The 23,689-nt window shown below is 44.0% G+C and overlaps 3 protein-coding genes across 5 annotated transcripts; 1 reads left to right on the forward strand and 2 right to left on the reverse strand.

Annotated features, from left to right (window-relative positions):
- Positions 1-380: 380 nt before the first annotated feature.
- On the reverse strand, positions 381-10,192 carry tsr3 (TSR3 ribosome maturation factor). 3 transcript variants are annotated; one of them, XM_088612676.1, is made up of 7 exons: positions 10,035-10,192; positions 8,559-8,713; positions 6,536-6,752; positions 3,497-3,690; positions 2,891-3,058; positions 2,245-2,299; positions 381-1,087 (listed from the first exon to the last, which is right to left on the reverse strand). In XM_088612676.1, exons 2-7 carry the CDS (start codon positions 8,683-8,685, stop codon positions 898-900), a joined length of 951 nt encoding a protein of 316 aa, XP_088468802.1. In that variant the 5' UTR covers positions 8,686-8,713; positions 10,035-10,192; the 3' UTR covers positions 381-897. The 3 variants fall into 3 exon arrangements, with proteins under 3 accessions (XP_088468802.1, XP_088468803.1, XP_088468801.1); XM_088612677.1 differs by having other exon boundaries at positions 9,973-10,037; XM_088612675.1 differs by lacking the exon at positions 10,035-10,192 and adding an exon at positions 9,498-9,523.
- A 290-nt stretch (positions 10,193-10,482) lies between these two features.
- Positions 10,483-17,090, forward strand: gnptg (N-acetylglucosamine-1-phosphate transferase subunit gamma). The gene is made up of 11 exons (XM_088612680.1): positions 10,483-10,675; positions 10,805-10,859; positions 11,205-11,272; positions 12,123-12,177; positions 12,740-12,823; positions 12,925-13,018; positions 13,564-13,678; positions 13,979-14,061; positions 14,843-14,971; positions 16,355-16,436; positions 16,596-17,090. Exons 1-11 carry the CDS (start codon positions 10,585-10,587, stop codon positions 16,688-16,690), a joined length of 951 nt encoding a protein of 316 aa, XP_088468806.1. The 5' UTR covers positions 10,483-10,584; the 3' UTR covers positions 16,691-17,090.
- Positions 17,091-18,233: 1,143 nt separating this feature from the next.
- LOC148645110 (cyclic AMP-dependent transcription factor ATF-4-like) lies at positions 18,234-23,122 on the reverse strand. Its single transcript, XM_088612679.1, has 3 exons — positions 22,965-23,122; positions 22,209-22,454; positions 18,234-19,396 (listed from the first exon to the last, which is right to left on the reverse strand). Exons 2-3 carry the CDS (start codon positions 22,357-22,359, stop codon positions 18,573-18,575), a joined length of 975 nt encoding a protein of 324 aa, XP_088468805.1. The 5' UTR covers positions 22,360-22,454; positions 22,965-23,122; the 3' UTR covers positions 18,234-18,572.
- Positions 23,123-23,689: the final 567 nt, after the last annotated feature.

Raw genomic sequence — 23,689 nt, forward strand, 5'->3', positions numbered from 1 at the left:
CCATCTCCACCTTGCAGCTACATCTTGGTTCACTCCTCTCTGAAGGGGTTCAAGCTTCCTCATTAAAACCAAACCTCTCTGCAAATTAATCCAAGCATTCGCAAAGCTTTTAAGTCTTGGATGTTGTTGTTCCTAGGGAAATTTAAGCTCCATCAACTATATTGCTCTAATTATCAGCTCAGCTACAACCTTTTTTTCCCCAAGGTCTTTTCAAACCAAGGGTTTTATAAGACACACGAAGGCCTCTGGAACAGGCAACCCAGTCATGCTGTTAAAGATGATACCCTAATTTCTTAACCCTCCCCCTAACCTCAGGAATGAGGTCCTCCAATCAATTAGCTACTAGCACCCACACAAACTAGATTGACCAACTGGCCCCCTTTTGTTTGTTACCACATTTTTATTCAACGTACGTAAGCAATAAAAGGAGGAGTCGAAAAACACCAAAACAAAAGTCAGACTCCACCTGATAAAAGATCTTTGTACTCCACCTGAAATGTTTGATCTCTAGCAACCTTTTCGCAAACCCTGGAAGCTCTTTGTCAGGAAATATTTTTCCTGACATGTCTGTGTCTTTGACTCATCTCTAAACAGTTTTTGTTCTCTTCATACTTACCAGGATTACTTGAGATTTATTCCTGAAGGTCCGAAATAACAGTTTTGAGTATATTTGAATTTCTGAATGAATACAGACAAAAATAAGGGGGACTGTCTAACTAGAATGATAAGAAAAAAAAGGTATCAGAGATTCCTGACAACAAGCAAAAATGCTTTTCTTGACTGTCTTAAGCTGCACAAGATTTGATACAGAAAACTTGCCTTTTTCCATCGCAAAACGTTCTAAATTGCAAATTAGACACGAACACAACAGAGTCTTTACTGCTGAATAACGTGTGGTCAGTTCCTGATCCTTTTCTTTGCTCCCTTCCATATGACGTCAGCACTAGGAGTGGCGCAAGACTTGCCTTCCTCTTCTCCATCCTCTTGCTCACTCTGCTCTTCGGCCTGATCCTCTTCCACCTGAGGGCCGGAGTCCTCCTCACTCTCGCCCTCATCACTGTCGCTCTCCTCTTCCTCCTGCGTGGCCCTGAGTGGTCACACAACAGCATGATCACATCTAGACCCCTGGGTGCTAGGTATAGTCCCTCTGAGGGCCACAGAGGCCCCCAAAGTTTTTTTTAATTTGGAAACAGCCTTAAGGCTAAAAAGGGTAGGCTAAAGGTAGGGTTTCCAAATTCAATTAAAAAAAAACCTCTTATTCTAAATGTCACCTGTTCACCAAGGTCTCCTTTCTGCTTGTGTGATGGACTATAATTAATCTGCAATTTGTGGCTGGTGGGTGACTAAAGTTCTCATTTAACTGCATCTTCCAGTTACTAGGGTCTAAATTACTTAATTACACTCTTCCGTGAGCTGTTAATTTAAAATGTAACTGAAAGAGACTGTTTTCAACATTTACAAATTTAAAGAAGTTTAAACCCTGTATCTAATGTAGCAGGTAACCAAATCAATAATAAGATCTGAAAGCAATTTTAAAAAGGCTCTAATTAAACGATTACGTCGAATAAACAGCAGTGCTCAGCTCGCACAAGAAAACAGGAGACAGCATGTACCCTGGAGTAAATGATTATGCACAATTGTAATCTAATTTATGAGGAAAAAAAAACAATTTTCCTAATGGTAAATAACATATTCCCTTGGTACATAAAATAAATTAAATCAAAGTTCTCTGACTTTTTAAGTCACGTAGTACTAAAATGTGGTCTGAATCATGCAGAATTCTAAAAACTGCTTGATGCTGTTACTTGGTTACTGAATTAATACAATTACTACTGTTCATTAAGCCTATCTGAAGCTTAATTATTAGCATTTAAGGAGCGAGCACAGGGACCTGTATGCTTTATCCACTAATAAGCATACAAACAGGAAGTCCCACAACAGAAAGTAATTGACTGCAATTACCATGCCTCTCCTTTGATCAAGTGGGCCGAAAATGGGTGGCACTGTGACATTTCTAAAAACAGATTTCTAAGAGATCCTCGCTCACAGTCCTGATGAGCCTTCTGGCTTTGCGGTTCAGCAGAGCTTTTATTGAATTAAACAGGTGGCCACAGTTCTCTGTTTGTTAGCTCATGAGGATTTCAAGCTTCCTTGGAAAACCTGCAGGGTTGAGGCAGAGAGCAGCACTTCAAAAACGAGGCAGCACGTGGTGCTGATCTCTGAAAAACGAGAGGTTTCACTCACCATCTCGGTCTGTTGGGGTTTGAACACTCTCTTCCCGAGTCTACGTCAAAGGGATCTAACAAAGGAACAACAGAGGCGTGTGGGACTGGAGCTGGAGGAATACAGTGCAGATGTGACTCGACTTGTTCCTCCACCCCAGTACCCATCTAGATAAATCACTGATCTGTCCATTTACGAACTGCTTCATCCAATATAGGGCTGGGGAGCTGGAGCTGGAGTCTTTCCTGGCAATCTACGGGCTCAAAGCGGGATACAACTTGGACGGGAACCAAGTCCATATCAGGCTAGATACATACAGTACACACATGCACCAATTAACCCCTGTTCCACCCCTGATAAGATCATTTTAAAAAGAGTATGGGGTTCCTGCTGTTCAGCTCAGTTTATTTGTCATATGCACAAGAGCAACGAAATGCTTTTTTGCATGTACGCCCCAATACAAAGACATTAAGAAAACAGCAAAACATAAACACAGAACAGCAGCAGCCACAGCAACAAAATGAAATAACATACAACTTACATAGAAGTCAGCACAAGCAGTGGGCAAACAAATAAATTGGTGCGAGTCAGAGGTAGAGGCAGAATTCAATACTCTGACAGCTTGCAGGAAGAAACTGCCGGAGGACCCTTGGCCTGTCCACAGTACCTATGTCGTCCTCCTGCGGCTTGGCAGCCAGGAACTCTTTCTCCACCTCCAGCAGCTCCTCCTCCGAGCGGCAGGCGGCGTAGCGCTCCAGCAAGGCTTCGTTCAGGTCCAGGAACACCTTCCCCCACTTAAACTTCCTCAGCAGGATGACGGCCAGGTCCCTGAACCCTGTGAATCAGGCACAGCCCCTCCATCAGCAGCCGCTTAAGAACTCCGGCTCGACGTCTAGCGAACACGGAAACAACCGTGCAGGGCCTGCTCCCCCCAAACCCTGCTCCGTCAAGGTGAACCCACGCATCTTTGTCTCCCACCGACATCCCCATTTTAGAAAATCGTCAATGTAAAACTAAAAAACATACAATGTTTTGTAGCTTTTTAAACCTCAACAGAGAAAAAAAACAAACACTGAGAACTGACATCACAGAACCTGGCTTTGAAACAGGACAATGTCTCAGCAAGGTGAGCATAAGGCAGGTAAAATAAAATCGAAAAAAGGATTCTGGAAAGGGAAAGAAAATCAATGTTTTGGGACCACAGTGATAAACACCTGAAAATGAAAGATTTTTCAATGTGTTTATCGAGAGGTGGTTGAAGAGCCTCACTTACCAACTATACAGAAGGTGGCAGCAAAGGCCTCGACGCAGGACAGCTTACAAGGCCGGCCGTAGTTCACCGGATTGGCGGCCACCAGGTAGGGCAGGAGCCGGGGGTGGCTTCCCCTCATCTTGCTGAAAGGCGTCTCCTCCAGCTTGGCCCAGGAGCAGTCGATCACTGCCAGGCCGCTCTGGGCCACGATCTCCCTACAGCCGCGCAAAAACCGCAGCGCATTAGGACACCTGGACAGCCATGAAAGGGCAGCTCACTGAAGGGCTGGCGCCCCCAGGTGGAAAGAAAGAGGAGGTGCGTGTGAAACTGGAAAAAACAGGTCCTCACTTACAGGTGTCTGGAACAAACTACTCGGCCAGACAAGCCACATGACATCCAAACAAGGAAGACAGGCTGAAGAGCCTCTACTTGCTTTTCATCTCTCTTGTGTTCTAGGTCAGCAGTGGGCATCTCTATTTCAGGAGAGCCGCCATTGTTTTTTTCATTTCACTTTGGATCTTAAAAATATTTCATTGAAACAATTCTTTGTCTATTCATTTGGATCACCCCAGATCTTAATTTGTTACTAATCGAAGATGAACCTATACAACCGCCAGGACTCTGGCATCTGAGGATTAGAGTTGCCTATAACTGCTCTAATCTGTCCCACACGGTCCTTAGCAATGAAATTCTGTGCTGGGATCCCTCTTGCACGAAAACCCTTCACTCTGACAGAAATCATTTCACTTTTTTTAAAACAGCTGCTGCCAGTGAATGTTGGTGGCAATATTGTTCCAAATAATAACAGATATGCAAGGCATTAGTCTGTGGCTTAGACAGATGCTCCTGACTGAGTCTGATCCTGCATCAGGGAGCATTATTAAGCTCATGCATAATCATAACCCATCTCTGCCTTACACACAAACATTGTTGTTTTTTCCCCTAGCTAGTACAGCTTGCTGTCAGTTTAAAATTGATTTTGTAACAAGACAACTTCTGGAGGGCTGCCGCTGTTATTAAAATCCTGCTTCTCTAGACAATGAAAAGCCAGCTTGTAAATACCGGGGCCATACATAACAGTGCCACAATAATCTTGATACCGCAAATAAATGACACTGGATATCAAGATTAAGCTAAAACTACTAACGCAAGCGGCCCTCGCAAGATCTTATGTGCCATAACGGCTTTAGTATACAGTGGTGTGAAAAAGTGTTTGCCCCCTTCCTGATTTCTTATTTTTTTGCATGTTTGTCACACTGAAATGTTTCAGATCATCAAACAAATTGAAATATTAGACAAAGATAATACAAGTTAACACAAAATGCAGTTTTTACATGAAGGTTTTTATTATTAAGGGGGAAAAAAAAACCCAAACCTACATGGCCCTGTGTGAAAAAGTGATTGCCCCCCCTGTTAAAACATAAATCAACTGTGGTTTATCACATCTTTGGAAAGCTGAGTTCAATTTCTCTAGCCACACCCAGGCCAGATTACTGCCACACCTGTTCTCAATCAAGAAATCACTTAAAAAGGACCTGCCTGACAAAGTGAAGTAGACCAAAAGATCCTCAAAAGCTAGACATCATGCTGTGATCCAAAGAAATTCAGGAACAAATGAGAAACAGAGTAATTGAGATTTATCAGTCTGGAAAAGGTTATAAAGCCATTTCTAAAGCTTTGGGACTCCAGCGAACCACAGTGAGAGCCATTATCCACAAATGGCGAAAACATGGAACAGTGGTGAACCTTCCCAGGAGTGGCTGGCCGACCAAAATTACCCCAAGAGCGCAGCGACGACTCATCCAAGAGGTCACAAAAAGCCCACAACAACATCCAAAGAACTGCAGGCTTCACTTGCCTCAGTTAAGGTCAGTGTTCATGACTCCACCATAAGAAAGAGACTGGGCAAAAATGGCCTGCATGGCAGAGTTCCAAGACGAAAACCACTGCTGAGCAAAAAGAACATAAAGGCTCGTCTCAGTTTTGCCAGAAAACATCTTGATGATCCCCAAGACTTTTGGGAAAATACTCTGTGGACTGACGAGACAAAAGTTGAACTTTTTGGAAGGTGTGTGTCCCATTACATCTGGCATAAAAGTAATACAGCATTTCAGAAAAGGAACATCATACCAACAGTAAAATATGGTGGTGGTAGTGTGATGGTCTGGGGCTGTTTTGCTGCTTCAGGACCTGGAAGACTTGCTGTGGTAAATGGAACCATGAATTCTGCTTTCTACCAAAAAATCCTGAAGGAGAATGTCCGGCCATCTGTTCGTGACCTTTAGCTGAAGCGCACTTGGGTTCTGCAGCAGGACAATGATCCAAAACACACCAGCAAGTCCACCTCTGAATGGTTTAAGACAGTGGTTCTCAAACTTTTTGGACCAAGTACCACCCCTAATCCAACCAAAGCATCCAAGTACCACCTACAAGTCATCATCTCATAGGAACCCCAGAAATTCTCAATGACCAACATGAGCGCGCGTGCACACACACTCACACATACATATAATAAATATTATAATAATAAACTTTTTCACAGAGGGCCATGTAAGTTTGGGTTTTTTTTTACCTTAATAATAAAAACTTTCATTTAAAAACTGCATTTTGTGTTTACTTGTGGTATCTTTGTCTAATATTTCAATTTGTTTGATGATCTGAAACATTTCAGTGTGACAAACATGCAAAAAAATAAGAAATCAGGAAGGGGGCAAACACTTTTTCACACCACTGTATATCTTTATGAAATAATCTTGGGGAAAAAAAACACATAGACCTGTGCATCGCCTTTAGATTTCCTAGCTGATGATCTTCAGATGGACAGACAACAGAAGCACAAACGAATGGAGCCAACAGTTAAGATGGCTGTCCTAGTGAATATCCTAATCCTGCACGTCAAACATTTAGAACCCCACACACACACACACACTTCAATTTGACACTCTGTGACCCTTCACGAAATTCCAAGATGTTCTGGGATTCGTTTTTTTTCCCAACCAACTGACTGATCCAGACTTGCCTGTAGGGCCGTGCCCGTTCCTGGGCCCCTCGGGGACTCACCTGTCCTGTGGGGAGACATACTTGGTGCCCATGGGGCTGAGGATGAGCCCGTTGAACCTCTGGTTGAGCCGCAGGTGGCGCACGAGGCCCTTGCGCACCAGCTTCCGCCCGGTGCAGCGCTTGGGGTCACAGTGGCCCAGGTCCCACATGGCCAGGGGGCAGGGCAGCTTGACCCCGGACTCGCCCCCTTCCTCGGCGCCGTTCCCCTGGACGCTCGCTGCAAGACAGGAGTCCGTTGAGTCCCGGTGCAGAGCAGTTTGATCCGTTTCGGGTATCACGAGTTGCAGGCTCTCATACAAACTGAACCAATAATGGAGGCAAAATGCAAACACTGCCTGCTACCAGTTAAACTCCTTATTGTTAAGCATTGTTAAGCACCTTGGGGCAACCTTGTTGGGAAAGGCACTATATAAAAATAAACTGAATTGAACTGAATATTTAAGGAAACCTACAGGCATGCAGAAACCTTAAATTAAAGGTTGCTCACAAGCATGTAAAAATCCAGTATTTATCATTAGATTTGGCACACACAGTTTGCTCACCTGGCATAACAGATTGCTAGGAATTAAGAATACAAATAAGAATGCTAGGAATAAAAAAAAACTTTTTATTCAGGATCAAACAGAACATGGGCAAACTCCCACAGCATGCTCAGTCGCCATATGTGGCCCATAGAGCAAACAGGTTAGAAAAAAAATAAAACAACAGGTTACTGAGGCTGGCGCTGCGCCCACTTCATTTTTTACTATCAATATCTTGTTTTTGCCAATGTAATTAGAACAGTTTACATACACAGCAACTCAAATAATAAGCTGTTCTCAAAACACACACAGAGTCATTAATTCAGACATGAAAAAGTAGTTGATCATAAAAAGACTTTGCTTTCAGCATCTCAGGGAGACAAAATGAGCATGTTTTCATGAGCAGTAGGGATCACAGAAAGCCACCACAGCTGGCAGATAATTCTGTCAAGAACGTGCTCAAGGAAAAATTACAGGAATAATGACTGAACTGTTTACAAGGGTCTTTTTCAAAGTAAACCTGCATGAACTCTTCATTTGATGGATACTTGGAAATGCAGGCATTTTACTGTACAACCAATTAGGGTCCTATAGTCACCATATAGATATAAAGTACAAGATAATTAAGAAATTACAAAAAGGAAGTATGATGTCAAAAGTAAAAAATCAAATTTAGAAAATGTTTAGTTGTTCTTAGGTTATGAGGTTTAACAGGCTCTATCTTGAAAACAACACTGTCCAATGTCTTGTTTCTGTAGTAGATCATTATCGCCCTCTGCTGTTGCTACAGCACACTGAAGCTACAGGGTCCTGAAACACTACAAAATAGTCTAATGATCTCAAACCTCTGCAAAGACACCTAAAGTTAAATTAAAACGCCTTTGCCCTTGTTTTAAATAAACAAATGAGTGCGTACACGATTGCGCGGTTTGATCTGATCCTGAGAGACCGTGCTCAAAAGCCTGCAGCGTGGACCGTCAGGGAGAAATAAGGTAACCATCTTTCCATTCCAGCACGTTTTCACAACTATCTCAATTAATCCTTAATTGCTAAATGACGACCAGCAGCTGGGTCAATGAAGACATTAAGAGTGATTGGTTTCTGCAGTGACTCAGACTGGGAGGACGGATTTGGCTCCTCTCTAGAGATTTGAAGTCACCGGAGCCCCCCCCTCTCAGAGTGGCTCAGCTAGTACCGGCGTTTCCACACCCTGCTGCTCTCTCTGGGCTCTTTCACTGGTCAACTGTGGCAGGGATATCCCATGAGGCCGTGCACGTAGCGGGTTGCTGAAGCATGCATGCATCCTGGGATTGCCCACAGGAACAGCGGCCTCCAGCACTCAGCGGGATGCCTGCGGGAGTGCAGGGCTGCACGCAAGAGGGCGCTGGATTCTTCCAGACAGCACTGAACTCTCGCACGAGGCACAGCCTCAGATCGCTCCAAGCAGCCCACGCTCTGGAAGAAACTACATGGCACCTGAGCTTTTTTTCTTAACAGCCAACCTTGCAAAGCTTCGTGCATCTCTTCGGTGAAGGCCTCCAGTGATTTCCCCTTCTGCCGGTGCTGGGTGTCCCTGCCTCGGCCGGGGGGGCGATCCGGTTTACCATGGTGTTGCTTCTTCCTCCCCATCCCTGTGCCTGGAAGTTCACGCTCGATGCTACACAGAGGGAGAAGACATTGACTAAGAGGCAGCACTCTCGACGAACTGGAGGCTGCTGCACACTAAACCACCTAATTCAGGTTAGGTTTCCAAGTAAACTAGACCATTTTAAAATTTCACTTTTCCTCTGTGGACATGCATTCTAATACTGATTTCAGGAAAGGAGTTTTTCTCAGAGGCCAAAGACGTACTGATAGGTTAATTGGCTTCTGGGTAAACTGGCTCTGGTGTCAGTGTGATCCCCCACAACCGTGTATTGGATAAAGTGGTTAGAAAATGGATGGATGTATTGTGCTTTAAAAAAACTAATAAATACCACTGCATAGTACAACTTGCAGTTACAGCACAAGGCTTTCCAGGCTCTTTCTAACAGAAACAATGACAAAAGCCATTAGATCTCCAGCTCAGGAACAAGTTCAATTGAGAGCTGATATCAGGTTTTAAAATAGACGGAACTGTTGCACCAATTCTTAAATTGAACCGGCATCCTTAACATAAGGAGGACCCGGACTCAGTTCTGAGTACATGGCAACTCCCACGTTGGTGGGCGATGCTTTCACTGCCCTAATTCAAACCCGCTCACTATATGAAAGAGCTTGCAGAAAAATACCCTGCATTTAAAAAAGCTCATTCGTGTTTTCTTGAAACCGCACTTCCCATTTTTATAATTCTACACTAAAAGTTTTTTTTTACTTAGAAGCACTGATGAATGTTCGCCCCACTGCTGAGGATAGTATTAGTAAGACAAACATTAATACGTAGTTTAACACTGGGAACTTACACGTGCTTCATGAGTTGAACAAAAGTATTGACATTTTAAGACTAACTGACAATTTAATCTAGGACAACAATTGTGTATACGAGCCAATCTCGGAAGGGGCGTTATCGTCCATTATTCTACTTTACCAACAATACGCACTGCACAGCAACGTAGTATTTATTGAATGACATTGAAGGTATCATTTAATGTAAATACGTCTATACCTTTGAATATTTTCTAACCTTAAATTTAAATTTGGGAGGTTTTGGAAACCTATCACATAAATTGTTAAAATCACACTCATTTCTTTCAACGACGCAGTTATCCTGATTTATTCCAACTACACTACAACTACAGTTCCAATATTTATCACAGACTAAGATAAATTCAGTCTTGCCATAACAAGTTTCTCGCGCACTAGCTAGACCAAATTGAAACACTTTTAAATATAAATTATGCAAACTCAAATCGTTTCCTATTTATAATGGTTTAATACATTGCCTATCAGTCGGTGAAACACAGCATTGAGAGAGGACTTCTGCTTATTTTGCGACTCACCGAGCACCACGTTAGTACACAACAGCAGCCATTTCCTGCTCCAGTTTCGTGTTTAACGTACCCGCCCGCATTCGCCGCAGTCCTACGGTTAGGCGATCTGTTTCCTCAGCAGGCCTTTCAAAATTTCACACCATTACACCCATCTCAACATCATGTAAAGTGTACAATCAAAAGAGTGGACTTCGAGGACTGTTAAATTAGTAAAGAAAGGCCCCTGGCTTGCTTTGTGAAATTAATGTAATGTGACAAGCGATCCCGTTAAAAGTATAACCAGCAGAAAAAAAAACACCATTAAAAGACAACAGGGCTGCCATTATATATTTTTTCAAATGCATTTATTCTCTCTCGTTTCAGTACAATACGGTTGTTCCTTTAACAGTTCTAAAAAGTGTTTTTGCTCGTGACGTTTACACTTGAAACACAAAATTTATTTTCATCGTCGGCTTCCTGCCTGTCAGACCGTCACGTGTGATTCGCAGTGCCACTTCCTGGTGTCTCTGCACCAAGCGCCCGAAATTTGTTTCAAAAACCTTTTAAAAGTCCTTTTAAAATGTATAACACGGTAGTGTTGAGCGTGAGCATTTTTCCTGCAGGGCACCTTTATTTGAGCTTGTTCTCTCTGACGTGGGTTAGTTTACAAAGTAAGTTTTTTTTTATCCCAATTATCTCAGTTATAACTGCAGTGACTCGTTTTATGCCATTACGTAGAAACTTACAGTAATTTTGCAAGTCGCGGGTTAATCAGTTTTTTTTTATTCTGCACGTTCTAGTACCGTTATCGTCAGCTGGAAAGATGAAGATTGTAGAAGAACCAAATACGTTTGGGTAAGTACAGTATGAGCATCTAAAGCCATCAGCTTCTGTATAATTAGCTTGTAGTTTGCATTTCGTGCACAAAACATCTTTTCCATATTTGCAAAATGTGCAGTAGTGAGGCGAACAAAATAATAGTAAATAATTGAAGTACAAAATGAAAAGCCAAAATAGAAAAATAAGATAAAGCCTACTGCTAATACAACTTAACATGCAGCTGCTGTCTGCTGCGCAAAGATACTGATCAGTTTAAACTCCGTAGAAACATGAAACTGTAAACAGAATAACAAAGCCCCAAATTTTTAATTCAATTTTACTAATCTGTACCTGGCTCAGCGTGTGTTTTTTATATTAAAGGCTGAACAATCCTATGCTGGCACAAGCCAACAGACTGCAGCCCAGGGTGCCTCCATCTGGTGTTTCAGGTAAGAGTGTTGTTGCTGAGCCCTGCTGGTAAAGATTTTCTTTATCTTGTTCTGTTGCTTATTCAGTGTATGTATTTTGGCCAGTTCTTTCTGCTTAGAGATAGAGATGTGCATAACCTGCTGACACGATGGTTAGTATTCCAAGGCCTTGTGTTTGATATTAGCAGAGGGCCCCCATTCACTCCAGCAGCCTGGCATAAATTATTGCTCCTTAGTGGCATCACTGCAGTCCTGGCACTCTTGCCAGGATACGAGTACCAGCAGAAAAGAAGCCATAGGCTGTCCTACCTTGTCTATATTTCTGTACGGCTTTAAAAACAAAATAACTCACTGTGGTGCACACTCAGGGTATGTGTGCTTCCTGAGGAGTGGACAAAGGTGTGCAATGCCTGACTAAGGCACTAGCTTGAAATATTTATTTGACGATTGCACTGTATCAATATAATTTAAGGAGTCACAAATGAAAACTGAAAATGTTTCACAGTTTCAAAAGAAAATTTGCAATAATTACATGGGAGTGTCAAGCAGCAAAGAACAAAAATTAATAAGGGTCAACATCCTGCGTTTGAATTGGAAACCATGCAGTTTTTAAAGCAAACTGCACTTGGACAATCTTCGTTGGCGCTTCCATGTGGATTGGCATCTCCTCTATTGATTACATCAAAGATGTCTCCTCCACCATCCTCATTTTTCCACAATCTGCAGGGGTGCATGAAAATCACGATTTGGCCTTCCCACTCTGCATGAATGAGCACCTCTGCTCCACAAAGAGGCTGGGAAATTCATCAGTCGGGCTCAGCCAAACGAAGAACTTGGCGTTTTAATGCTGTGCTGTGCTGTTTTCTTAAAGGGCCAGCTCATCTCCACAGACTGGCGGGGAAGTGTTTCAGCTTCATAGAGTCGATGTAAGTATTCCATCAGACGGGCACAAACACGAACACCGACATGTGCCCATGTGTGAATGAGGATTAAAATGTTTTGCCGAAATATAGCCAAAACAACTGGCCTGACCAGGGCAAACAGCTTGAACAGGCTATAATGTGTATCCGCAAGGTTTTGAAATGTTGCATGGCTGAGGTATGTACAAACGTACTGGGCTGTAGGGTTGAACTGCTTGTTTCACCAGTTATAAGGAACGGCAGGACAGAGCCCTGAGCCTAGGAAGGTAATGGAGGTCTGCCTGTCGTGTTCCTCAGAGCTGCTCCACATTGTCCACCACTGCAAGAATGTACTCCTTTGATAAGTGAGGTGCTAATATTTTGGCCACCAGTGGTAAGGCATAAAACACATTTTTAGAGCCCAACTTAATGATGGTTTATGCTTCCTATGCATGATTTCAATTTGGTTTTCAAGAAACTGTGGAAATTACCCTTAAACGGGTTCACAGAAGCTGGAGGGCCACTGCAGGAAGTGTACCTGTGCACCTTGCGTTCCTGCGATAAACAAACAGGTTGTGTGTCCTGACAGGTACAAGTACGAGTTCTGCCCGTTTCACAACATCACCCAGCACGAGCAGTCCTTCCGGTGGAACGCCTACAGTGGGATCCTGGGGTGAGTTCCCTCTCTCGCTCCCCTGAGCACCCCTGGGAGAGGGGTGTCTGGCTTCCTCCTTCAGCAGAGCTCTGGTGTCTCTGTGTTTCTAACACCAACAGGATCTGGCACGAGTGGGAGATTGCGAACAACACCTTCGTCGCCATGTGGATGAGGGAAGGAGACTCCTGTGGGAACAAAAACAGGCAAACAAAGGTAGGAGCTCACACAGCGTTTCGGGTCTTGGCGTCGCAGGAGGCATGTTGGCAGGCCGCAGCCACACTGCACTGACAGGATGAGGCACTGAGAGGAGGCACGTTTGAGCAGTTGATTCTGGTCACCCACAACTCAATGCTCTTCAGGCCCAGAAAGACCTCTGACCTTCCCAACCCATAGCATTTACTCAGATCTGACCTCTGTTTTTTTTTTACTTATGTTTTTTATTAACACACAAAGGTAACCAGAAAAAAAAGATTTGCCAGTCATCTTAAAACCTTAGGTATTACAAATATAAATGAGTATAAAGTCTGCTATGAACTGAACTCTGTTTATGACCACACTGCCTGCTGCAGTTTACATTATTCAGTGATTGGCACCCTGAAGTCCAGAAAATATTTCGAGATTTTTGTACAGAATCCCAATGTGGGCTGGGATTGTGGAAGGAAACAGAGCTGCCAAATGTTTTTATTTGCCTGCCTTACAGGTTCCAGTTTCACACAACCGCTCAGCTCGTCCGTGTCTTTTCCTTTCTCATCCTGCAGGTCCTGCTCTCCTGTGGGAACAGCAGTAGGCTGGCCCAAGTGTCGGAGCCCACTACCTGCGTCTACGCCTTGACGTTTGAGACCCCTCTGGTCTGCCACCCGCACTCTCTCCTGGGTAAGGGAGCAGGTGGCCTGCTTTTGAAAAGAAAAGCTTGCAGAATAACTCATTGTGAACATTTTCGGGGGCATTGTCAAAAGGGTATTAAAGTGTTCAAATAATCCCTTTAATCTGAATAAGTCTGCATGTCCCAACCCGGTTTTGTATGATTCTCCATGTAGCACACACTCGGGTAGGCTTCTTTGTTCGATGTTCGTACAGCAAGCAGACGCCTTTTTCAACTTCAATTAAAGCTGTTTAATTGGCGCAAAAGATGGAAGAGAGCTGGATAACCGCGGGATTATCTGTTTTTTGCAGTTTACCCGACCCTTCCCGAAGAGCTGCAGAGAGAATGGGACGAGGTTGAGCAAGCCCGATACGACCAGCTGATCACCGAGCAGGTGGGGAGAATTCACTGCTGTGTCATCTGTCACAGTGGCTAATGTCATCCCCTAATTCCCATTTTCATTCAAAGTCACTTACACACAGCACTCCAGGTAGGTGCACAGAAACAAATATTTTACCCTGACCAAATCATCCAGGCATTTTACATTCAGACACGGTGTACTTCATTATCTTTTGAAGATAAAACTTACCTGCCCTGTAAAATACAGGAAGCAGCTGTATGGAGGACTGGTTAGGGCTCAAAGCTGGAAGGCTGGGGGTTCAGATCCCAGATGAAGTCTGCTGTTACACTCTTGAGCGAGATATTTCACTCAGATTGCACCAATGAGATACCCATCTGTATAAATGGGTTCAGGTGTAAGTCGCATTGAATAAAAGCTTCCTCCTCCTTTCTACTACTCATGCCGCAGTAATTGGCAATGCTGGCTCATAGCACGTGGGCTCTGGGTTCAATTCCTGGGGATAACTGTGCGGATCACTGTATGTTCTCCCTGTGTGCATGTGAGTTTCCTCAGCGTGCTCTGGTTTCCTCCCACAGTCGGAACACATACAGTACTGGTAGGTTTATTGGCTTCTAGGTAAATTAGCCCTGGTGTGTGTGTCTGGCTGCTCTGTGCCCCTAAATTGGATAAAGCAGTTAAAAAATGGATGGATGATTGTGATAGAAAACAAAGTCTGGATTCTCTTACATTCATCAAGTCCCTTTCTGAAGAGTTTATAGAGTCAACCGGGTGACTCCTGTGTCATACTCTGTGGTGCTTTTGTTCCTGTCCAAAGGGATACAACAAGCAGCTGAAGGCGATCTTTGAAGAGGCTGGATATTTCAAAACTGCAAAGCCCAAGGAGAAGAAGGAAGTTGGCGACCATCCCTCCAAAACGTTCGACTCTCTGGAGCAATGCAGTGAGGTTTGTGATTCCAGGGGAAAGAAAACAGACTTTCAGCTCAAATTCCTTCCCCCATAAAAGTGTCTCCAATCATCCCCTGTACGTAACTTACCTTTTTAAGAAATATGCTTTTGTATTTGTTCTGCAGATTGTTCACTTTCCCATTTTTTTAGTTTTAATATGCGTGTGCAGCTTGGGTCACTGCTGTGCTGTGCATTGGATGTTCTGATCAAACATAAAATCCCTGTTTTTTGTCAGGTTGGATGCGTCAGTACTGTCACACTCCATCTCCACCATTAACAAGACTCAGTGTCTAGAATCTAGTGGTCAGTTGGGTGTCGACCACTTACAGGCAGACACATAGCAGGTTCTCTGCGGCATTGAGGCTGGGAATCTCTGATCTCTACGAGTTTCAGACTAAGAATATGTGTGGAAGTATCTGGAGTTGTGCAAATAAGCATTCACACTCCATCCTTCAGAAAAATCAGTTTAGCAGAAAGAACAAGTGTTGCACTAACAATGGAAAGAGGCCATTGTCAAATAAGTTCAAGTAGGTAGCTGTGTCAGCATACACAGGCCGCAAAGGAACAGGTAAAGGTTTATACCATGCTGAAAGGTAAAGAAAAGAGACACAATGTTTTGGCTGTGGAGCCTTCTTCAGGTGTACAGTGATTGTCAAATAAGTGCAGTATGTGAATGTGCATTGCACTTAGTGAAGTGTGGAATCACCCTCCACCTCCTACAGTGTTACAGTGCCATGTTACTCTTGTGACCCCAGTATAATAATGGACTGGTACAGGTCCTATTCTTAATTATGTTTTCAAGAAACACTATGCACACAGATAAAGAAACAATGAAGCGTTTAGATTAGGGAAAATAAGTGCACACGTGTATGATAGCCATCTAAACCCCTAGCCCGATGGGACTGCTTCTCATCACTGCCAGTGGTATTCAGGCCAGGCCCTGTGTGCTGGGTAGGCTCTGCTACAGCACAGTGAGTCCACACTTTGTGGTTCCACAGCAGCTCAGCTGTTACCCAGACATTTCCTAGCCCATGAGCTGGCATTAGCCCTCATTAACACCCCACAATCATGCCTTTTGCATGTCTAGGTTTCCTGCTGTCCTGCATCCCTAAATAATGTGACAGAACAGTTCCACAGCACTTGTGCCATTTCAGTAGAGTAGCAATGAATTTGCATACTATCAGGCTGCCTAGTGTACATGTGGCATCTTTAAGTCTGTGATGCACAGTTTCAGTCTTGGGGCTAGGGACCTAGGAAACTAGCGAAACATCAAGGGCTAGAGTTTGGTGCCTTTGTATTTTTGAAAATACCAAGTGAAGTTAGCAGAGGTGCCTGGTTGCCTTCACTGCAGACTAAGGCCAGCTATCTGTTTCCTGTGTAGGATTTCTACAAACAGAGAGCGGAGCTACAGAGACTGCAGGCCCTGCTGTCCCAGAATGGGATCACTTACAGCAAGCAGCCAGGTAAAGCTCTCCGCTCTGTGTCATAGGGATCAGCTCCTTTTCTGTCACTTGTTAAATGACAGAAAAGGAGCTGATCCTTCTCAGAGTCCGGCCAGATTTTCCCCACTCGTGGTTGTGTCCTCTGTTGTTGGTCAGTTTTTTGTCTCTGTCCTTCCTCAGAGCACTCTGACGGCCCTCAGGCCACGCCCCGCTCTGCGACTCCCAGAGAGGAGCATCTCCGTGGCGACACCGGGCAGCTTGGCGATCTCCTCTGAGCACACCTCGAGTCACACGCCAAAGGAAAATGGGGACACAGGAAGTGAGAGAGGGGCAAAACGAGAGACGTGGGGTCCCTCAGGATTGGTTTTGCCTTCGTAATTATTGCTCAAAGGTTGAGAAACTGGTGTCAATCAGGATGTTTGTTCACAACAAGGGTAAATGAGTCTGAGAGACCAGTTGACAGCTGTGTCCTTGAAGGCAGCTTTTGGGAGAATTACTGCCAGGCGTGAAACGGGCTGTGGCCCCCAGGAGCACAGTCTGGAGAACAGAACTGGAAATCCAAACCAACCCCACCCCCTTGAGTTCACATTCAGTTATACCTTCTTATTTGTATAAAATCTTTGAGTTGTTTATTTAAGCGCTGTATATTTTTGTTAATAAATGGATAAAAGGAAAGTTCTCACCAATTTCCCTGGTTGAAACTATTAAAATTAAGAAACCACATTAAATGTAATGGGGAACTGCAATACTTTTTTCATATTTCGGGGTTAGAAAGAATCAGCATTGATGAGTGCATTTCAAACCACAATTAAAGTAAAATTTACACAGTAACTTTGTAAAACCCCCAGTTCACATCGCAAAATAGAAGAAATTTCCAGGTATACGCAGCGCCATGTTTTGTGATTCAGAATAAGGCAACAAAACCTCCAGTGACCCATTTCGGCCCTATTACACTGTAAGCAAGCAGGCTTGTGAATATATCTCTTTTAATCCAATAAAAACATTGCTCTCGATTTCAAGACTGTTTTGCAGAAAAATACTACGTATTAACTCCGCATATAGATCACGCTGGAACACATCTGCTGCACAGCCTGTACTCATTCGCTCGTACATCGCATTACAGTAGTCATCACAGTGACTAGTGAGCAGGAAGGGCCAAATCATGTCACAATTCGCAGGAACTTGAATGCGAGTTTGTGACAACATGATGACTTACAGTGCTTTCATGATCTTGTGCTTAATTTGAAATTTGGCATTTTTATTTCTGTTACATCAATGAATTTATTTTGTTACAGACATTTAATAACCAGTTTGAGAAATTGTGACTGCAGTTCCCCTTTAAAGGGGAAACCAGTGTAAGTTTTAACTCAATTTACAGTATAAAATGATCCCTTTATTTTAAACAACTGAGACAATTCTTGAATTTTGAGAACACTGCTTTGTCAAATGAGACAACATGACTTTTTCTTTTTTTTCCAAGTGGAAATTGGTATCTATACAGTACGTACACTGAGAAAGCAACTGATGTCCCAGGATAAAGATCAAGAGAATACTAATGTTACAGGCTGCTCCCCTGATTCTGCAACACAAGCAACAGATTATCACACTAGAGGACTGGCTTCCACAGTAATACAGCAATAAAACATTTGTGTAAGAGCGCTACAACTGCACTGAGGTGATTTTTTGAAGATCTGAACTCACTAGCAAACATTCTAGTTCTGTATACATTTTTTCAGTTATTTTGGAGAGCTTCAAGTACATGTGACTTGTTACTAAGTATGTTGCACCAATTGGTAATACCCATGAGACAGCAAGACAAACAGCTTCAAATGTGTATTGGAGCCAACACTAGTGAGAAAGGTAGGTTGGAAACGTTACACATGTAATACATGTAGTGCCTATTACACATGTAATTGGAATAGAGCTGGTTACTGACCAAAATACTTTTCAACAGCACAAGGTCCACAGGCATCCTGTAAAAGCACATGACGGAGTCCTTTGTCACATGATTTGAAAGCTTGCATTGGAGAGGGACATTTAAAAGTCCCGCGGGAAGTACTAGAATATTAATACTCGGTTATTCCGAGGAGCCATGCAATAACCACGTTCGACCAAGATAACACATTTCATTGATCTGCTGTGACCTTCAGCTATGGCTCAGCTCTTGGTCTGCTGTGGTTTGGAAAACACCACATTCTTCTCCTCCTCTCCAGCACTCTGTACCTCCTCTAACAGTGCTTCCAGGCACTGGATCTCTGTGGCCAGTGAGGCCACCTTCTCCTTCAGCTCTCTGTTTGTGTCCTCCAGCTGGAGCAGCTCGACTTCCAGTGCCGCCCTCTGTGCTCTCTTCTTCTCCCGGTACCTCGTGGCTGCGTTTTTGTTCTGCTCCTTCTTCCTGTGCTTTCGGTTGACAGTGCACTTGGAGCCTGGGGAGGAAGAGGAGGGCACCGCGGCCTTCTCCACCAGCGAGCCGTTTTGGCTCATGATGCAGAGTGGGATGTTGGCGGGAGGCTCCGGGAGCTCTTGCCAAGGCACAGCTCCAGGGATGGTCACCAATTTAGCATCATCGCACTCCGAATCCATCCCATTATCCTCACTGCCAGAGGGAGCAACTAAACCATCCAGCAGCAACACGGATTCATAGGGAAGTTCCAGAACTTCTGTCGGCTGGCCTGCAGAGAACCAGCTGGCATGGGAAGAGGCCACCGTGGCAGGCTGTGTGGCAAAGTGTGGGGATAGAGGAGGTGTACAGGGCGCCACTTGATCGCTTGAGACCGATGGGCCCTGGAGCCGCCCTCCTCCTTTAGGCTGAACATGAGTTGCAGCTGAACTCTGTGTAGTGGATGTGACATCAGCCTGGAATTTCAAAGTCTTCTCAACCATGTGTAGCAGATCTTTCGAGGTCACTGGGGCATCCTCGATCAGACTGTCCAAGAGATGTACATCCATCTTCTCTCCCATCCATTCCATCTCGGAAATGCCTGCAAAAGAGAAAAGTCCTTATGTGGTTTGTCAAGAGTCTTATTCAAAAACAAAAGAGGAGATCTTTCTTTTAACAATGCTTCCAAACAATTAATTCTGAACATATCACAAACACTTTCCTCATTGTCAAATACAGTTGCAAGAAAAAGTTTGTGAGCCCTTTGGAATTACCTGGACTTCTGCATTAATTACTCATACAAATGTGGTCTGATCTTACAGTAAGTCACAATAACAGACACAAAATCTGCTTAAACTAATAACACACAAGCAATTGCACTTCTTCTTGTCAATACTGAACACATTGTTTAAACAGTCACAGTCCAGGCTGGAAAAAGTATGTGAACTTCTAGCTAGTGACGTCTCCAAAAGCTAATTGGAGTTAGGCGTTTCAATCAATGAGATGAGATTGGTGTTGTGGGCTGGAGGTGCCCTGCACTATAAAAAAAGACACACAAAGGTTGGTTACTGACAGAGTCTGCTCTTCTCAAGAAAGAGCTGTTCATGTGAACCATGCCCTGATCAAAAGAAATATCAGAAGAACTGTAGAGATGCATAAAGCTGGCAAAGGTTACAAAAGCATTTATAAAGGCCTGGGTGTTCATCAATCCACAGTAAGCTGTTGCTACTCTCCCTAGGAGTGGCCGTCCTGCAAAGATCAGGGCAAGAGTGCAGCGTGCAATGCTGAAGGAGGTGAAAAAGAACCCTAGGGTAACAGCAAAGGACCTGCAGGAATCTCTTGAACTTGCCAAAGTCTCCGTTCATGTGCCCACTATAAGAAAAACACTGAACACGAATGGTGTTAATGGAAGGACACCACAGAGGAAACCACTGCTCTCCAAAAACAACATTGCTGCACGTCTCAAGTTTGCAAGCGACCACCTGGATGTTCCATAATGCTTCTGGGAGAATTAGAGGGAACAATGGATTCAAAATTGTATCAAGAAATTTTACAGGAGAATGTCAAGGTAGCAGTCTGTCACCTGAAGCTTGAAAAAGGTTGAGTGATGTAACAAGACAATGACCCGAAGCAAAGGAGTAAATCAACAACAGAATGGCTTAAACAGAAGAAGATTCGTGTTCTGGAATGGCCAAGTCAGAGTCCAGACTTCAACCCAATTGAGATGCTGTGGCACGACCTGAAGAGAGCTGTTCACGCAAGGAATCCCAGAATTCCTAGGAATCCCTGAAATGTCAATGAACTAAAACAGTTTTGTAAGGAGGACTGGTCTAAAATTCCTCCTAACCGTTGTGCAAGTCTCATCAACAGCTACAGGAAACATTTGGTGGAGGTTACTGATGCTAAAGGAGGTTCTACCAGTTACTAAATACAAGGGTTCACATACTTTTTCCAGCCTGGACTGTGACTGTTTAAACGATGTGTTCAGTACTGTGTAATGGAAAGTTACTGAGAAAAAGTGTTTTATCCTAAAAATGTTGTTTACGGACAGAGCTGTGCTGCAGAAGCAGCTGGATACTCAGAACAAAGTGCGATAGCACCCAACTCGTCAAGGGCACAGGATGTTTTAATAATGTTTATCTCTGCTGCTTGAAGAAGGGAGTATGAGAAACTATTTGAATAACTGCTCTTCTTTGCTTAAAGCAAAAACCTATAAGGAATGGAAAATTACTGTTTTGCCTGTCCTTGAAGTGTTGCATCAGCTTAAAAAAAAGATATAAAACAAGGGCTCTCCCAGCTTGCTTTTGAATCAGCTTTCACTTCTCTGTACAAATGGGTGATGGTTTTTTCCCATATTGCAATATGAATAAAGACCTTACTAAGTAATCGAGAATACTTCCTGTGGCTCCTTTATTCTAACCGTAAAAGTTTCCACGACAACTGACAAGAAGAGGTACAATTGTTTGTGTGTTATTAGTTTAAGTAGATTGTGTTTATCTATTATTGTGACTTATTTGAAGATCAGACCCCATTTTTATGAGTAATTGATGCAGAAATCCAGGTAATGCCAAAGGGTTCACAAACGTTTTCTTGCAACTGTATATCTGTTTTACACATAGAGACTAAAGGCAATCTAAAAGTGATGGATGAGCTTTGCTTTGCCTCCCTGCCTGCCCTTCCGAGGCAGTACCACTACTAATGTGCATGGAAGCAAACATGGAGGGCAAAGACATGACACAGGGAGCTACACGAGGGTTTGATCCAAGGATTGTTCCTATTGCGATTAAGGAATAGAGGGCAGGTACAAACCTGCACACTCGACTCTTTTCTAGTCGTGTTTGTGGGGGTGAGACTATCCGTTAGAATGGTCTTGAGTCCCGACTCTCAAGTTGCAATCAGTGTGGTTAATGAACTTAAGACAGACCGGGACCTCAGCTTTCTGCCGCACGAGTGACACCTGGAATCTTACAGCTGCCAATGAGCTTGCACTGATGCGAGCGCAAGTCTCACTTCTCCTCCAATCAGCGCTAACTATCCTGCATGGCGCTGTGGAGCTCGCGGCACATCAAAGGACGAGTGATCGTCCCTGGTGGCTGCGTCAGAGGAGACACGCTTGTAGGTGTTGTCGTGGGTATAAAAAGTGTTAAAAAAAAACACCCAACTGATCGGATAATGTTTTTTAAAAAAGATTTTAAGCTTTAGCTGGTTTAATTAAGTAAATGCGGAACTAAACAGAAATCCTAAACCCTTCAGCGCTCAAGGAACAGCTGAAACAGCAAAGATATTACTAGAAAGAGATGGGCAAGGACCAGGTGGTGCAATGAAATAAGTGAAATGACTGTCTCTGCCCTTGCTGCTACAGCGACCTGCATGGTGCTCAGCCTTTGCATAAACTGTAAAGACAAGGGACCTACTTTGGGTGTCAGAACAGAGCACGAAGCCGCCCCTTCCTCCCAGTTGCCTCTCCTCCTTCAGCTCGGCACACACGGGCAGGTCAGGCTCAGCGGTCAGTGAAGCAAGTTCGGGATACAGGCTCCCCAGCTGCAGCAACTCGCTCCAATCCATCCCCAGCACTCAGGGCGGTCGTCTCCAGGGCTTGCAGGGGTCTTTTCTCTGGCAGGGGCTGTGTTACCGAACAAGCAGCGGTTCCATCTTGAAGCCTGCAGAGGATAGGGGAATGGGGGGTAATTAAGATCACTATGAGAAATAGCAACCTAATTAATGAGCCGGAACAGTAGCCAAGCGTTCTTCAAGAGCCTCAGCTGTTTTGCGTATTATTTCATTGGTTTCAAGCAGCTGAGAGCTTGTTAATGGCTAAAATCTGGCAAGGGCAGAGTGCTGAACCTGCATTGCAATGTGCTGTGCAATCACCAGCCTGCTCATTCCCCAGCCCCCCCACTACATACTCAGTCTGTCTTTAGCCTGTACTATAAGCAGACAACACAAAGCACCATGCAGTTAGGAAGGCGAGCAAATTCTTCCACTTTTAGAGTGCAGAAGAAGCTCAAAACATTGCATATACATTAATCACTGCCTTTTTTTAAAAAAAGAGAAATGCATCAAGCAAAATGTGAACTTCTATGTACCACAAACACGGAACGCAACATTAAAATTGGTACGCAAACTTTTCTCAGCTGTTTAGCTCCTTAGCGGTGCCCAAGTATACTCACTCCATGTTTGGCTGTGTGCTGGGCTGCGGGAGTCAGCAGGCGCTGGAGAGTCTAAATTGAGGAGTCCATGGCAGGGTGCAGCCTCTGAGCCCAACCCAAAGACACTGACAGCTCACAGCCGCTGTGCATAGGCAGTTCTGCAGGGGGGGGAGGAGGGAGGTGGCAGCCAGGGAACCAATGGCATGGTGGCAGCCCTTAGATCCGCCCAATCAGAGCAGAGGCTATAACTGCAGCAAGGGAGGGGTCAGAGACAAGGGATAATCCCACTTCCTCTGCCCCCACCCACCACATACTTGGCTTCACACCCATTCCTTCTTCACTAGGGGGAATTACAGAGCCCACGTGCAACAGACAGCATTTTCTCTGATGTTCCTCCTGCTGCTTTTCCACTTCTACAGACTACAGATTGCAGTGCATGACAGCTTAATGATGCAACGTCTAGTAATGCCTTCAGGCTTTCAGTGTAAATGGATTCCGTTTCACAGACTGTGCTGACATGACCCTCAACCCAAATGATACAAGAGAACGATGCAGAAGGACACACCGGTGATGTGGGGAGAATAGCACAAATTACCTCTGTTAAAGCAGACGTTCTGACTTCTTTTAAGAAACAGACTGGGTGGGCTCAGTTGTAATTGTGTTCCTATATTCTTATGTAAGCTATAAAAATCCCTAAAAGATCTTTTAATAGAGGCATTATAAACACCATTAATTGATATTACTGC

The sequence above is a fragment of the Lepisosteus platostomus genome, chromosome 19 (genome assembly GCF_059453375.1).
Source record: "Lepisosteus platostomus isolate fLepPlt1 chromosome 19, fLepPlt1.hap1, whole genome shotgun sequence".
NCBI lineage: Eukaryota > Metazoa > Chordata > Actinopteri > Semionotiformes > Lepisosteidae > Lepisosteus > Lepisosteus platostomus.

Coding starts and splice junctions, on each gene's coding strand:
- LOC148645110 (XM_088612679.1), bottom strand. CDS start 22,359: ATGGATTGGAGCGAGTTGCTGCAGCTGGGGAGCCTGTATCCCGAACTT. Junction 19,397..22,208: donor GCTCTGTTCTGACACCCAAA/GTAGGTCCCTTG, acceptor TCTCTTTTGCAG/GCATTTCCGAGATGGAATGG.
- gnptg (XM_088612680.1), top strand. CDS start 10,585: ATGTATAACACGGTAGTGTTGAGCGTGAGCATTTTTCCTGCAGGGCAC. Junction 12,178..12,739: donor TTCAGCTTCATAGAGTCGAT/GTAAGTATTCCA, acceptor GTGTCCTGACAG/GTACAAGTACGAGTTCTGCC. Junction 16,437..16,595: donor CACTTACAGCAAGCAGCCAG/GTAAAGCTCTCC, acceptor GTCCTTCCTCAG/AGCACTCTGACGGCCCTCAG.
- tsr3 (XM_088612675.1), bottom strand. Junction 3,059..3,496: donor TGCCACCTTCTGTATAGTTG/GTAAGTGAGGCT, acceptor CCTGATTCACAG/GGTTCAGGGACCTGGCCGTC. Junction 1,088..2,244: donor AACCCCAACAGACCGAGATG/GTGAGTGAAACC, acceptor GTGACCACTCAG/GGCCACGCAGGAGGAAGAGG.